We start from the raw sequence: 16,956 nt of genomic DNA on the forward strand, positions 1-16,956 counted from the left end.
CGAATGGGAATTACATCCCACGATACTCCGACAGCTCTCCTCCCACTAGGGCACTCTGTCGATAGAACTGTTTGCCACTCCTCAAAACTGCAAATGCCATCTATTTTGCTCCAGAGCGGGACTCGGAAATGCATCTCTAGGGGATGCGTTCCTCATTCCTTGGAACAACTCCCTCGTGTACGCTTTTCCACCGATTCCACTCATACACAGGGTTCTATGCAACATCACAGAGGACAAGGCCCAGGTCATACTTATTGCCCCAACTTGGCCCAGGCAGACATGGTATCCTTACCTGCTACGCATGTCCATCTGTCCTCCCCGGACTCTCCCCAACAGCCCAGATCTCCTCTCCCAGAACTGCAGTCAGCTTCTTCATCTGCAGCTCTGGAAACTCCATCTGACGGTGTGGTTCCTTCATGGTTTCAATCCCACGAATTAGCCTGCTCTGAACAGGTCCAACATGTCCTCCTGCACAGTAGAAGGGACTCCACTCCTAACACTAACCTGCAAAAGTGGAAACGCTTCTCCATCAGTGCTTCCACAGATGCCTAATACCCCAGACTGCAACCCTCTCTGACATCTTAGACTATCTTTTCAAACTAAAACAGGATGCGCTTTCACTCACTCCGATCAGAGTACACCTTGCGGCCCTTACCGCTTTCCATCACACTCTGGACGGCTATTCACTTTTGGCCATCCCACCATCAAACTCTTCCTCGCGGTCTTGCAAAATCTCTACCCTGAGATTCATTCACCAGTAGCCTCCTGGAGTCTCAACCTTGTTCTCCACGCTCTTATGAAACCCCCTTTTGAGCCCCTGGCCACTTCATCCCTGCTCCACATATCGATGAAAGTGGCTCTCTCGGTTGCCATAATGTCAACAAGAAGGGTTGGTGAAATAAGCACCCTGACGGCCTACCCTCCTACACCATTTTCTCTAAACACAAGCTTCCTATACAAACCCACCCCAAATTCCTCCCCAAGGTGGTGTCTACCTTCCACCTTAACCAGTCAATACCTGTATTCCATCCCAAGCCTCAGACAACTCCACAGGAAGCTACATTACATACGTCCGATGGGCTCTTGCATTCTATCTTGACAGAACTAAACCATTTCGTAAATCCCCTAAGCTATTTGTTTCTACTACCAAGAGATCAAAGGGTGATGCTATCTCTAAGCAAAGACTCTCCAAGGGGATCTTGGTCTGCATCAGATCCTGCTATCAGACCCAGAATGTTCAACCACCCAGAGGGTGTTAGGACTCATTTTACTAGAGCAATGTCAACATCCATTGCCTTCCTCCACAACGTACCTGTTACAGACATATACAAAGGTGGCCACAGGGACATCTGACCACACATTTGCCAAACATTATGCTATCACACGGGATACCACGGCAGACTCCATAGTTGGTCATACGGTACTGTCTACCGTTGTCCCTCACACAACTCCAAAATGCCACCAACCATAGTGGGTACTGCTTCACATTCAGGTAGAGTGGAGCACCCACAGGGACAGCACTCAAAGAAGAAGAGAAAGGTACTCACCTTGCAGTAACTGAGGTTCTTCGAGATGTGTGTCCCTGTGGGTGCTCCACTCCCCACCCTCCTCCCCTCTACTTTGGAGTTCTAGTATGATTCCTCCATGGTAGAGAAGGAACAGAGGAGGGTGTGGGACGCATGCGCTCAGGAAGATTCCAACGAGATGGGAGATACCAACTAGGCGCATGCATCTTGACTAGGCACTGCTACCGAAGATCTCCGATCAACAGCGCCAGGACGCACCATCACCTAGAGTGGAGCAACCACAGGGACACATCTCGGAGAACTTTAGTTACTGCAAGGTGACTAACTTTCTCTTGCACTGCACAAGCATCTACCCAGCATGGATGAGGTTTGTAACTGAACAAAACATTCTGGCTTGTACTTTGTATAAAGACCCAAGTGTTTCTGAGATTTTTGTATGCCTAAGTTAACACAGAGCAAGACAAGTTCAAATCCTTAAGGAAATTTCTTGGTCAGATTTTCGTCTATAAACTTTAGTTATATCTTGGATGCAACAAAACACTTATTTTTAGTTTTACTTACGATGGCTTTAGAATCTGTGGCTTTGTATAAATCATTCTAAAAGAAAGGTAGGAAAACAAAAATGATTTCAAGTTAAGGAAAGATTTCCATAGCTCTTTAAAAAAAAATCCTTCTTGAGTTTACAGACAGATAGAAGATTCCCACCAATCAGCTCCATTGAGAACTCAGTGACCAATACTCAGAACACCAAAGGAAAGGGTTTTAGCTTTACTGTACGTCTGGTGACTTGAGTTTAAATCCTGGTTCAGGTCACATATGAACCTAAGTTTAGTGGTCTCTCTCTAGTCCCTAATATTGGTTCACATCACAAAACCTCTATGCAGTGTGGCTTGATAATCTATGCTCATGAGAGGCTCAGAGGGAGACATTAAAAGTCAGGAATGAGGTGCATTAGCAAAGTGGTGTGAGCACGTAGGATTGGAGTAGAAAAGTTTTGCAGGTAGGGAATGCGGAACATTGATAGAGCAGTGTGTGGGGTCAGAACTTGAATAGTAGAGTTTCCTGGGGGTCAGAATTGAAGTGCAGACTGGTGTAACCCAAGCAATGTGAACATCCTTAGAGGGGAGAGGAATCCATGAGATCACTGCTGAGAGCTTTCAAAGATAGGTAACATCTGAGCTTGTCTAAATCTCAGTGTCATCATGCTGTATTGATGATTCATAACACACAAATACAATGTTAAGACATAGTACTGGAGTTCCACAAGCATAGATTATCATCCTTCAGGAACACCAGAGCTCTTCTGAAAGCAGCTCAAACACTTAAGAAACTTAGGGCATGGCTACACTTGTAGATGTAGAGCACTTTGAGTTAAACCAGCCTTCAGAGAGCGCAGTAGGGAAAGCACTGTAGTCTGTCCACACTGAAAGCTTCAAGCGTACTGGCATGGCCACATTTGTAGCACTTGCAGTGGCATTGGGAGCAGTGCATTATGGGCGGCTATCCCAGCATGCAAGTGACGGTAACGTGCTTTTCAAATGCGGGAGGTGGAGTGTGACAGGGAGTGTGTTGTGCATATGTGGAGGGAGAGAGAGTGGGTTTTTTGCCCCTCCCCACAGCATTCCACAGTAATTGTTGCTTTGTCTCAGAGCAGATAAGCATGACGACTGTCAGAAAGGGAGCTTTGAAAGGGCATATCCACATTCCTGCAAAGACTCAAAAACAATGACAAGAGGGGCCACTTGACTTAGGGGGATTATGGGATGTTTCCGGAGGCCGATAAGAGCGCAGTAATGCAATACCTCGTTCACACTGATGCCTGGGCATTGTAGCCAAGGTGCAGCAAATGTTATTCCACTCGCCAAGGTGGAGTACCAGGAGCACTCTAGCTGAGAAGTCGGAGCGCTCTACATGCCTTGCCAGTCTGGACAGGTCGGGAGTTAGGGCACCTGGGGCTGCTTTAATGAGCTCTAACTCACAAGTGTAGCCAAGCCTTAATAAAAAGATTTACCTTGGTAATTCAATTTGTAGTAAATCCTCCAGGTTATGGTTGCTACAGAGAAAGAACAATGGAAGTTTGGCTTACAAAAAGACAGCATTCAATAGAAAGTAACTAGTCCATGAAATCATTGAATTACCGGTGTTTCACGTTTACCAACATCTAAATATTAAAGAAAAAGTTCTGTCGTAATATCTTTGCATCTTGAAAGTCAATGTGATCATATATCATGTATCATGTTTGTTTTTTAATAGAAAGAAAACATTGGAAGTTTAGTTTACCAAAAGTACAGCATTATTAGAGCATAACTGGTTTTAAAGTAATACAAGTCCAAGGAAGACAAACCTGCAAACTGATACATGAATACTCATTATTCACACAAGCAGTCCCACTGAAGTAAATGGGAGTTATCATATGAGTAAAGGCCGCTCAAGTTAGTGTTTGCAGGATCATGAAACAGGCATTAAGTGAAATTAACAAGAGGTCCCACCTTGGCAGCTTTATTTTGTGAAAGTCATCCAAGTCCTGGGTATTACTGCTAGGGAAAGAAAGCACGTCACATATAGTGTTTGGTTGTTTTTTTTAAAAAACACAGCATGGAACAAAATAGCCAGTTACCAGTCATTTCAAGATTAACACCATTCAAATATTTAACAGAAAGGAATAAAAAATTCTACCCTGGTTGTTTTATTTCCTGTGCCTCATCCAAGTCACTGTCCTTTTTTGTTGGTGGGGGGGAGAGCAGGGAGAAAAAGAGGTTTTTTTCACCGCAAGAGCAATACTGACTGGCAAGTACACTGCCATTTATTTCACATTAACACCTCTGGTAATGATGTCATGCCGTATGGCAATCTCCCACTCTGTCAATAGGTAGGTCAAGTTTCTCTGGAATTACCTGCTGACATTTGGGTGGACGGGGTTCTCTCATTGTCCCTCTAATTACCCGGAAGTAGAGTACTTTTACCTGTGTAATCTTACTGAATCAAATTCTGCTCTGCAACTGATAGGCATCATTGAAAGACCAGTACCAAATATAATGGCAAAAGTAAGAGATTATTCCTTGTAATTACTATTCTATTCTGTGCAGTAGTTATGCTCTAAACTATCCTGTATTACAAAAATTATATATGAAGAGAACATAAAGCTTGCAAAGTCAAACACTCAAAAGTCACAAAATGCCATGAAGGTTGCTTTGAAACCTTAATTCTGCCCCATAGTGCATATGCCTTGGGTTAGTCTTTAATTACATGATCACATACTATTTTTTCCACAGGACCCCTGGCTCATTCAATGCATAGGCTATATGGTGCCATACAAATTAGTTTATATAAAGGGTGGGTGCACACATTGAATAGCTGCTTGTTAATTGAGCTCTAACTCTTTTCATTTCATTGCCTTTTTGAGTGGTAAGAACTGTTTGAATGCTGAGTGGCATAAGAGATGCTGGGAGCCCATGAGGGAGTGTGAGGCTGAGGGGGAGAGAGGGACACACAGACAGGGCTGGCTGGCAGGCAGGAGGAAATGAGGCTTTTAAAGATAGCCCATAAACAAGCCATCCCTCATTAGAGAAGGAGAGGCAGGCAGTGTTTTCAGAAACAATTAATTACACCTCTGGATGCCAGCCCAAATAGTGCCATAGATTCAATGCAGATGAGAGAGAAAATGAGGGAATAAGTCTGTGCAGAACCAGGGGCGGCTCTAGGAATTTGGCCGCCCCAAGCAGTCATGCCTGCGGGAGGTGCACCGGTGCCACGGGACCAGCGGACCCTCCGCAGTCATGCCTGCGGGAAGTCCGCTGGTCCCGCGGCTCCATTGGACCTCCCGCAGGCATGACTGCGGAAAGTCCGCCGGAGCCGGCTGCCGCCCTGCCGGCAAAATGCCGCCCCAAGCGCGCGCTTCGCGCGCTGGGGTCTGGAGCCGGCCCTGTGCAGAACATCCATAACTAAAACCCAAACCATGCAACTCTCACCCGCTTGTGTATTTCATTGCAAACTCAGGCCGGGTAGTCAAGGCTCACACTTCTTTGCCCAGTTTTTACTAACATGGCAGCCAGTTTGTGATTTTGTGTCAAGATCAGACAACAGGTGAGACTCAGCTGTTTATCTGTGGCTGCTGGCGTCATTAGGAAGTTGGTAGATGATAGGAACATACGAAAGGGCCTTTCAGAGCCAGTTTACAGAAATACATAAAGATGCTAGGAGAAATGCTCAGCAAGCACAGATAGCTCCATTGAAGTCAGTGGAGTACCCTGACTTATACCAGCTGGGGACTTGGTCCCTTAATGTATCTAATTCAGAAGAAGGTGAGCACCGGAGCAGTGCTCTCCCCCTCCACCTGCCTCTGAGGAGCCACTGCTAGTTTCAATTGAGTTTTCATTTGAAATTTGGTAGCAAGTCAAAACTAAAAACAGAAGTGGTTAGGAATCTCAGCAACGTGGAACTGATTTCCAGAGCTGTAATTGAGAGACCTCAGATGCTCACAAAATCCAGGTAAGTCCAACAGGGAATAGTTACCTCATGGTGTTGCAGATCTTGATTGGTGTATCCAGACAAGTAAATTTGTACGTATTCCTGCAATAAATCCAAATGTCATGTCAAACATGGAGATCTAAATAACATAAAACCTTTACACTAATAATCTAGTCCAATATCTAGGCATCTTTAAAGACACAAACCACACAACAACCAACCAAACCCAGCGGTTTATCCTCACAATAGAACCAAACCAGCCAAACAAAGGAGAAAATGCAAAGGTTGCTAGAATGCTGTGGTAGGTGAAGCAAAGCAGTTTCCTATTATCTGTCATGCACTGAGCGTGCACTCAGTGATCTCTTATGGTCTCTGAATCCAGGAGCTTACAGATTAAATCACCATTGGAATGCCAAACTAACAATAATTAAAAAGAGTTCTATGGCAAAACAAATGTACTGTGTTACTAACCAAGCTTGTGAAGACCTTACACAGGGGTCGGCAGCCTTTCAGAAGTGGTGTGGAGAGTCTTCATTTATTCATTCTAATTTAAGGTTTCACGTGCCAGTAATACATTTTAACGTTTTTAGAAGGTCTCTTTCTATGTCTTTAATATATAACTAAACTATTGTTGTATGTAAAGTAAATAAGGTTTTTAAAATGTTTAAGAAGCTTAATTTAAAATTAAATTAAAATCCAGAGCCAAGACCCAGGCAATGTGAGTGTCACTAAAAATCAGCTCCCGTGCTGCCTTTGGCATGCGTGCCAGAGGTTGCCTACCCCGCCTTACCCTCAACAGTATTTCTGTCTGTATGACTGTTACATGATAACACTTCAACTTCTGTTTCAAATGCTGCTTTGTTTTTAAATTTAGCTAATTTTTATTATTAAAAAAACCAAAAGGATTAAAAACACCCAAAATGACCTGAAACGGAAAATAAAACATTTTGTTTGACCCAAAACAATTTTTTTTGGCATCTGAGTCACTGTATTTTTAAAACAGCAAATGTGCTATGCAAATTGGGAAACGCTATAAGACAAGCAGAGGAAGTTATGCAATGGTTTTAAAAGAAAATGATTTATACAGTTTCCGCTAAACGGTACTTTTAGTCATGCTGTGGCAGCCCCACTGATGTCACTAGGATTGCACAGGTCTGACAAGACTCTGTTCCCTCACTTATTCCCCCACCCCCGCTAGCCTAACACAAAGCTGGGGGAATCTGTTGCAGCTGTAAGAACCTGGATTTGCACCACAGATGAGCATTTCTAAAGGTTCATATGTATTTGGGTAAAGTCTTTTGTAACAATAACCACCTTAGGAGTGGAGCGACAGAGATTAATGCTTAGCAAAACAATCCACTTACCAAAAGTAGCCACAGCTGAAGCACAGCAGCGTGATGCAACCCATGACATAAACATGGCGCTTTGTAAAATAGCCTTTGATCCCTCCTGTTTTCCCTGGAATAAAGGAGATGTGCAAGAGATTGGTACACATAGTTCAAAGCAGTATCAGTTGACTGCCAATCCAGTTCCTTTTGCCATGCTGTGTGGTAAGGCTAAAAACCTTGGTTCATACATCGCTACTTCCAGACTCCTTCCAGACACCCACTATATAAACCTCACAATAGCCTCATGTAGTGGGTAGGTATTGTAATGGACTGGTTAGTGTGTGTGTTGCCACTGCCTTTAACTGAATGGAATCAGAACTCCTCCAGTTGTCATGGGCGCTATACTGCCACTAGGGAGAATTCTCCTTTGGGTTAAGCAGCAGGATCCTGTTCTTTTGGAGGAGCTGGTGCAATGAAGTTCTCTGTACACTGCTGCAGTGAAGTTTCAAGCACTCCTGCTGTGTAGTGTAGTGAAAACTGTGAAGCCCAATGTAGCCGTGAACTTCTGTCAATATCATTATGACTGTAGGAGGCTAGGGTATTAATGCAAATGATTTAACTGATAAAGTAATTCCCCTGTTTTGCCTAAAATCAATAAGGGTATTTGTATATTTTAAGTACTAATTAACTGCCCAGAAGGGGTAGACCTTCGTTTTTGTCTTTCAAATAATAAAAAAAACCTGATGCCAGCTAAACAGCATTCAACTTACCATGATTTACTGGCACAGTACAATTTATGTTTTGTGTTCTATGTTCTGTCTTGTGGTGTTTGTCTTGTGGCCAAAATTGTTGTTGTATTATTTTTAATAAAAATTTAAAATGTGGTTACATGGTGTGTTTTCTCTATACCCCCACCCCCGTCCTGCAGTGTCAGTTTAATCACCTGACATGAAAAATAATTGGTAACAAAAATTTGTCACAGTTTGATAAGCAATAAAAAATGGGGGAGCCCTGCAAAATTTACACCATCTATCTGTTTTACCCTTGTTAGTTTATGTTTGCTTTGTTTGGTACTGTTGGTGTTATGTGTTAAAAATTGCATGGTTATAGGTAAGCCCTAATAAAATAAAAAAACACTATTTGGTTCTGGTTCTGTTCTGTTTAGCCGGTTACTGTTGTTTTTCTGCTCTGTTCATTTGGGCGTTAGGTGTGTGGGCAAAACTAAACTTCGCGTTCGTAATTCCTCGAAGTAAAAGCCATGTGTGCAATAAAGCTCTAAGGTTGTCCTAAAATTTTACTGTCCCGCCCCCTGTAACGAACAATGTAATAAAAGTAAAAAAATCTGGCTTAAACTGCAATTTTCTCTGCTCTCTGTGTAATTTTCTTTGTTGTTTAAGCGCCAGCAAACAAATAAAAATGCTAGTGCTTGTATTGCTAAATTAGCTCAAGGTTATGCTGCTGTTGTTGTACCAAAGCGCTTAAAAAAAGCAAAAAAAAAAAAATGTAAAAGGCTAAAAAAAAACACGAAAAATTCTGTTCCGGCTTAGCTTAGGCAGTTCCGCTTTCTCAGCCTCCGGTTATTGTAGGACACGGCATGCTAGTTTTAACCTGCCGTGACCGGCTGGGACTGCTGCGTGGCAAGCCCCTGGCTGTTGGCCAGGGGGGCAGCCCCGGAGGGTGAAAAGTTTCTATTGCATTATGTATAAGCTGGTTTGCTGCTGTTTGTATAAAATGAGCATGCTTTGTGTTTGTTTTCGAACTTCACCCCAGGCCGAGCTACAGGGCGCTGGGTCCCCGTCTCAGTGACAGCAACGCTTGGGGTCCCCGTTGCAAATGTGTCACTTTACCTTCATTAAAGCCAATAACTCACAGTGTGTGTCGGCCTCGTTCTTACAGAGCACCTTGGGAGGGCCCCCAGCCTCCCTGGTACGTAGCATTTGGCGCAGCGAGCAGGGTGCTCTGGAAGACGATGCCGCTTTGGCAGAAGGTAGGGAAGCCGTTGCTGTCCCTACAGCACATACCAGGGTGGCCCCAGACGAAACGCTGGGGGTCGGTAGCGCAAACCTTGGTAGGCTGGGCGGCTCCAGCCAACTGGCCGGGATTCCAGCAGGCAGCTGGGGTTACGTCCGAGCAGCTGCTTAAAAGCTTACAGCGGTTGCGGGCGAACCGGCAGTCTGGGACGGAGCGGCGGGCGATGGGGGAGCTAGGGTGGCTCCTCCTAACCACCCTTTGGGCCCAGGACGAGGAGGTGCTCCGCTGGCAGCGGGCCCTGGACGGGAAGACGTTGAAGTGCACGGCGCAGGCAGAGGCCCGTGCCGTGGCCCCAAAGGTCGTTCGGACCTACAAGCGAGTGAGTTGTTTCGGCAGGGGCCTGGAGAAGGCATCCTACGCTGGCTGGTCCGAGTCTGGGACAGTGCCGGAAACACCTTTATGCTTCTCCGGTATGAGCTGCATCGGCTGGGTGTCCTGACACAGGATGCGCAGGTTAAAAGCAGCCAAGGAAAAAACAAAAACAAAATAAATTAACTAAAAAAAGCTACAAATAAAAGACTGGCCCCAGTCAAGGACACCACTTACAGCTAAGACTTGGCGAACAACCAAAAAAAAGGGGGGCTTGACTGTGTCCAAGCCGCTGAAATAGCTGTAAAACTCGGCCAGGCACTAACGAAATGTGTTAAATTTCTTTTCTCACGGGTAAAAAAGTGCTACCAAAAAAACCCCTGCCGCTCCTTGGAACCAGGAGACTGGATCAATGTATAAGTCCACCAACAAAAAACTGCTTTGGCTCCATGCTAAAAAGGCCCTTATCAAGTCATGCTAACTACCAACACTGCTGTAAAACGCCAAAAACCAATTGCCCAAACCCATAATTCTCACTGCAAAAAGACCCCTCCACATCAGGAAAATTCTCCTACTAATAATTGGCCTATTTCTCCTTCTAGCTCCACTGTGCGTTCTGAACAGCAAAAATAAAAAGCGGGGGGCAAGGTAAAGTGCTGGTAACCTTTCCCCTGTAAAAGCTAAACCACAACTGTGTAGGGAAAGAAGAAGAAACACTCACACCACTGACGTTGCCAAAGTCCAGGACTTCCTGACCAGGAAGGACATTAAAAACTGACCCTGGTGAAAAACCAAAAAATTGTCCCCTGGCAGGATGAAATTTGTGGGACTCCTGCTGGAAAATGTGGTATTAAGTCATGGTCAAGTGCCCCTAAAATAGCACCTCACATTTTGAATAAAAATAGGAAGTCAATAAACATTTTGGCTATTAGGATCCCTACAGCCTCAGTGTATGTATACACTTAACCCCGGGGGAAGTTGTCACTGTTCATGATAATGTTTGCGAAAGGAAACAGCAGTTAAACTTTGTAAAAATGCTAAAAAAAAAGTTTTAAATAAATTCAGGCACAAAAATTATTAAATTGTAATCATTTGGCTATAAACAATTTCGTTAAATTAGCTAAAAAATGTATATAGTGCTATGTAATTAAAATTGTATTAGGTCCTAAGGGCATATAAGTGGTAATGTTTTCTTTCAGTATTTAAAAGCAAAAGTTAAAAGTAAAAAACTTTAAGCTGTAAATAGCTTTAAATCCAGAAGCAAGCCAAAAAGCAACTGTATTAATGCAAATGATTTAACTGATAAAGTAATTCCCCTGTTTTGCCTAAAATCAATAAGGGTATTTGTATATTTTAAGTACTAATTAACTGCCCAGAAGGGGTAGACCTTCGTTTTTGTCTTTCAAATAATAAAAAAAAACTGATGCCAGCTAAACAGCATTCAACTTACCATGATTTACTGGCACAGTACAATTTATGTTTTGTGTTCTATGTTCTGTCTTGTGGTGTTTGTCTTGTGGCCAAAATTGTTGTTGTATTATTTTTAATAAAAATTTAAAATGTGGTTACATGGTGTGTTTTCTCTATACCCCCACCCCCGTCCTGCAGTGTCAGTTTAATCACCTGACATGAAAAATAATTGGTAACAAAAATTTGTCACAGTTTGATAAGCAATAAAAAATGGGGGAGCCCTGCAAAATTTACACCATCTATCTGTTTTACCCTTGTTAGTTTATGTTTGCTTTGTTTGGTACTGTTGGTGTTATGTGTTAAAAATTGCATGGTTATAGGTAAGCCCTAATAAAATAAAAAAACACTATTTGGTTCTGGTTCTGTTCTGTTTAGCCGGTTACTGTTGTTTTTCTGCTCTGTTCATTTGGGCGTTAGGTGTGTGGGCAAAACTAAACTTCTCGTTCGTAATTCCTCGAAGTAAAAGCCATGTGTGCAATAAAGCTCTAAGGTTGTCCTAAAATTTTACTGTCCTGCCCCCTGTAACGAACAATGTAATAAAAGTAAAAAAATCTGGCTTAAACTGCAATTTTCTCTGCTCTCTGTGTAATTTTCTTTGTTGTTTAAGCGCCAGCAAACAAATAAAAATGCTAGTGCTTGTATTGCTAAATTAGCTCAAGGTTATGCTGCTGTTGTTGTACCAAAGCGCTTAAAAAAAGCAAAAAAAAAAAATGTAAAAGGCTAAAAAAAAACACGAAAAATTCTGTTCCGGCTTAGCTTAGGCAGTTCCGTTTTCTCAGCCTCCGGTTATTGTAGGACACGGCATGCTAGTTTTAACCTGCCATGACCGGCTGGGACTGCTGCGTGGCAAGCCCCTGGCTGTTGGCCAGGGGGGCAGCCCCGGAGGGTGAAAAGTTTCTATTGCATTATGTATAAGCTGGTTTGCTGCTGTTTGTATAAAATGAGCATGCTTTGTGTTTGTTTTCGAACTTCACCCCAGGCCGAACTACAGGGCACTGGGTTCCTGTCTCAGTAACAGCAACGCTTGGGGTCCCCGTTGCAAATGTGTCACTTTACCTTCATTAAAGCCAATAACTCACAGTGTGTGTCGGCCTCGTTCTTACAGAGCACCTTGGGAGGGCCCCCGGCCTCCCTGGTACGTAACAATGACTATTTTGCAAATGGAGGAACTGAGGCGCAGAGAGGGGAATTTCAGAGCTGCATACCAGAAGTCATTTGCAGCACATAACAACAGCTTCATTAAACCTACAGACTTATGAACTATACACCAATTTCTACTATGCTCACATGCTTCCAGATGGTGACATGTTTATATACACTCACTATAGGCCTGATCCTTCACTCATTGACATGAATGGCAAAACTGCCATTGACTTCAGTGGTGCAGGATCTACCCCTACACACACTGCAATATATACACATTTCACAGATTCTATTTTTAGATACAGCTCTTGTAGCGGAAGATACTTGCCCAAGTTCATGCAGCAAATCTTTGACATAGCTGGGAACAAAACTCAGACTCCCAGTTCAATGATTAGCTGTAAGATCGTCTTCACCTCCTCTAGGGTCTTATGCATAAGGAAGTACAGAACGCACAGGCCACAGACCATTAGAAATGCGAAGAACTGGCCAGCCAAGTGGCTGATTATTCTGTGTGGTCATGAAAGTGGCTGTTGTGTTAGACAACTCTAACAAATATAACAGAGAACAAAAAGCCAACTCAGCCTATTATATAAAATTGCTTATAAACTGAAGCAATGTTAAAGATAGAGTGAATTAGTCTAGACAAAAAGGATGGCTAAGATTAGGACTGATGGACAAAAGGAAAAGGAACTGGAAACGAATGGACCAAATGATCTGTTGGAAATTAGGCCTAATAGGTGGACAAAATACCGAGGCAATAGGCTGTTCCACTCACCACTCCCTTTTGGAGTTCTCAAAGAGACTTTGGAGGGGAATCATGGTGCCAGGGTGCAGACAAGTGGATTGGTAGGAGCCAGCTTTACCATCATGACTGCCACCCCCCATCATATTCTGGGATCCACTGGGACACAAATGGGCCATCCTGGTACCGAGAAATCTCCTGACCAGATTGAGCCAGAGAGAGGGACCCACATGACACCCCCGAGCCCCCTTCGTTGGCTTCAGCTAAGACCTGAACAGCACCTGGAATGTGAGTCTTGGCTTTCTGCTGTCACTCCTCTGTTGTGTCATTTTCTTTCCCCACCTTATAGCTTCCTTTTCTTCTCTCTCTCTCTCACTCTTTGCCTTCTGATTAATAAATGTCTAGCTTAGCCAGAAAAGATTAGATCTCTTGCACCAATGTTGTGAGCCAGTGACTAGAGAGGCAATGCCTTAAACAGCCCACTGCTGATACAAATTTGACATATCTCAGATTTGCTGATAAAACCATGGGCTGTGCACATGTTTCTGTAGCAGTGAGGCTGCATGTGAAAGAACCAGAGATACAAGATGTATTTTCTATTTTTGCTGTTCTTTTCTCTCCCTGTTTGTGTTTAAAGAAACATTGAACTTTAACAATAGCAGCTGTAGCCCATCCTAACTGACTGTGTATGTCTCTTTTCCCCAAAAAGGACAGTTATTACCATTTAAAAGAGTCAAACAGGTGGGTTTCCTTATAAAAAGTGCAGTCTTCATCTTAATAAAAGGTTATAAAATGTTGCAGTGTGGTTGTTGCCACAGGACTAAGTAGGCTGAGGTCTCTGTACTCAAAACTCTGAATCATGTTCAACTCTTTAGGGTTGTACAGTGATAAAAATTAATGTAATTTGATGGGTCACCCAAGAGTCTAGGGTAAACATACACCATCACAGCTGGTTAGCTTAGCAAACAAACTGTTTTCAAACTTGTTATTAAAAAAAAATACTTGCTTTAAAATCTTTGAACATATTAAGCTAGTTTGTGCTAACAATGGAAAGCAAATTCTTAACGCTCATGTTTAGAAAAAATATGAGTGCTTAATAAATGTTTTCAGATTATATTTTAACCTTTTAACAAATATTTTGTTTTGTTTCTTTTTCTTTTTTTGGAGGTTTGTAGTTTTTGTAATTGATAATAACCTTTGATGGTTTTATGTAAAGGCATTTTAAAGAAAAAAACAAAAGTTGTAAAAATGAAGTGTTTTAAATAATTGAAGGTTAAGCTGCTAAAGCAAACTTTTGCTAAAATGTCATCATGGGTTATTCCTTGTTAACAGAAAGCCCGCTTGATTCACAGCTGCGACTGTGAATTAAGAGTCAAGCCACCTGAAGTAAAGGCTTTTGCAGGCACCAAACTTGTTGTAATTTTTGTGATTGTTTTGTTGTAGATGTTAATGTGCCTTGTTGTGTTCTGCATGTGCGACAGCACAGTGCTAGTGTTGTGGGGGTCACCTCTCTGTGATAAGCTACAAGGTCACAATGGCCACGTCCTCCCAAAAGCTGGTGGTGAAACAGGTCTGGCAAAATCTGTCCCTGGACAAAAATGCCTGTGTACTTTCCTCCCCACTTTGGGGTGTTGGTAAATGGCTCATGAATGCAAAAATAGTCGTCTGCACCCTCCCCCACCAAGTCATGCTGTTGCTTCTTTTTAAAGGACCACAACATACTTCGGTCAAAATGCAAGAAGGGGTAAATAATTTTCCAAGCAAGTTAGTTTAACCCCTCGTGTACAGAATGTTCATGATTTGTGTAAATGTGCAGTTTTAAGTGTGCAGGTGGCAAAAAGAGGAAAAAGATGGTTCCCCCTTGTCACCCCTCCCCCCCCCCTTTTTTTTCAAACCATTCTGGACATACAGCAAAGGAGTAATAAGAGCTGGCATGTTTCTAAACATTTAGAGAGCAGATTACAACAGTTCTGTCTGTTTTATTAAGCAATGTCTGATGTGAAGCAGAATTGGTTCATAAAAGAGGGATATTGTAAGAAATGGGGCCTGCTCCACTTGTGAGCTCAGCTGTTGGAAAGTGAGTGAAAATTCATAAAATGTCACAATCATCAATAGCAATGAATGTGGATAGAAAACTGGGAGTGAGACTGAATTAGTCCAAACCGAAAGGTCCAGTGCCAGCCAAGGGCTGTGTTAAGACCATGACTGGTAAACAACGAAAAAGGAAACAGGAACTAATGAACCAAACAAAACCCCAACTGCAGCTGGAGTGAAAGGAACAAGCTTCGCCATCATGGCTGCCACCCCCACTACTTCCTGGGGGCCCTGGTTCCACCGTGACACTGCTGAGCCTTTATCCTCCTGATTCTGCGAGATGTCCTGACCAGACTGGGCCAGAAAGAGGGAACCATATAACATCCCCCACCTCCACCAGCTTCAGATAAATCCTGACCACCACCTGGAATGAGAGATGTGGCGTTCCTGCTATGACCTCTCCCGCCTGTGTCCTTTCCCTTCCACACCTTATTTCTTCTCTTTCCTGCCTCTCTTTTTGCTTTTTTTTAAATAAATGTGTAGCTGAGCCTGCCAAGACTGCATTTTTTTGCAACAATACTGTGAGCCTTTGATCAGAGAGGCAGCTACAAGCAGTGACTTAAACAGCCAACAATGCAAGTCTGACAGATCTCAGAGCAGCTAATAAAATGGTGACCTGTGTCAATGTTCTTCTGGCCGTGAGACTGCAAGTGAAAGCCAACACTGGAGACAGAAGCTGCATTTTCTATTTTTGCTATTTTTTTCTCTTACCTTTTGTTTGTCTTGTTTTGTGTTTAAAGAAACTAGATCAAACATTAACAATGCCAGCAGCTCTAGCCCCTCTGAACTAACTTCTGCTTTTTTCTCCAAAAATGACAGTTATTACAATCATTAATATCATATAAAAGACTATCAAAGAGAAGGTTTTCCTTATAAAAACCCCAGCTACAGCTAATGGGGAAGGGAGGAAGGGAAAATGGTTAAATTAAAGCTTTAATTAATACATTACATTTTAAATGCTTCAATTGATTTTACTTTGTTAACTTTTATTAAAGATACAGTAAAATGTCTAATGGCATTGGTTGTGATGGAGCTAAGGAGGCCACGGTCTCTATATTCAAAAAGCCCAAATCATGTGCAACAATTTAGTGTTTGTATAGTGACAGGGTCCTATTAACACCTTTGGCCCTCTGGGCCCCTTTATTCCTTTGAAATTAACACACTACATCCAAGCCAATGGATAATGGGAATCCTCAGAAGCTAATGGGGCTCAGCACTCACCAGCAACTCATACAAGCTGGTTAAATGAGCAGCATTCATTGGACAGGCCTGGATCCACCAACACTGCCGGTGGATCTAATGCTGCAACAGAAGGGAACCGCTGCTAGGAAACCCCCTTCTTTCCCTAGCTCCAATTTGCAATAAAATCTGTTTAAGGTCACATCATATGCAGCTCTACAACTGTCCCTGATATGTCCCCTGTAAATACTGCCACGTGCCCAGAGTACTCCAAAAGGCAAAATAAACCATAGGCCAATGCTCCTTCAGCAACAACAACGGAAGCAGCTACCAGTTCCTCAACCTTTTTAGGCAACTCGATTCAGATCATGCAGTCTGACACTATAGATACATCTGGACAACGCCCTGTTCTTTCAAAGAAAGAAACCTGCTTGATATAAACTGAATTTCAAGGGGAGGTGTTTACTCTCTGATTAGCAGGTGCAAGACCCCACTCATCTACTAATGACTGCAGGATTTGGAGCCAGGACTGTACAGTAAAAAGCTGGGGATAAAAAAATAAAATAAAAAGTCTTACAAGCACTCCACTTAATTTCTGCAAAGCATGTGATTTCAGGGAACAATCCCTGAGGGCAATTCTAAGGTTATCTCCATGAAATTCTCCATA

The 16,956-nt window shown here is 42.8% G+C and overlaps 1 protein-coding gene across 11 annotated transcripts in view; it reads right to left on the reverse strand.

Moving 5' to 3' along the window:
- The window catches only part of LOC120386990 (histo-blood group ABO system transferase 2-like), a 52,210-nt gene that overhangs the window by 4,001 nt on the left and 31,253 nt on the right, over positions 1–16,956 (reverse strand). For 2 of the 11 annotated variants that reach the window (XM_039507105.1, XM_039507104.1), the window contains exons 2-6: positions 7,358–7,451; positions 6,039–6,095; positions 4,016–4,063; positions 3,538–3,579; positions 2,088–2,123 (exon numbers count right to left, since the gene is read on the reverse strand). In XM_039507105.1, coding sequence (XP_039363039.1) covers positions 2,088–2,123; positions 3,538–3,579; positions 4,016–4,063; positions 6,039–6,095; positions 7,358–7,451 — 277 coding nt within the window. The other 9 variants (XM_039507102.1, XM_039507111.1, XM_039507100.1 and 6 more) reach the window with 9 other exon arrangements.

Source organism: Mauremys reevesii, linkage group 19, assembly GCF_016161935.1.
Source record: "Mauremys reevesii isolate NIE-2019 linkage group 19, ASM1616193v1, whole genome shotgun sequence".
Taxonomy (NCBI): domain Eukaryota; kingdom Metazoa; phylum Chordata; order Testudines; family Geoemydidae; genus Mauremys; species Mauremys reevesii.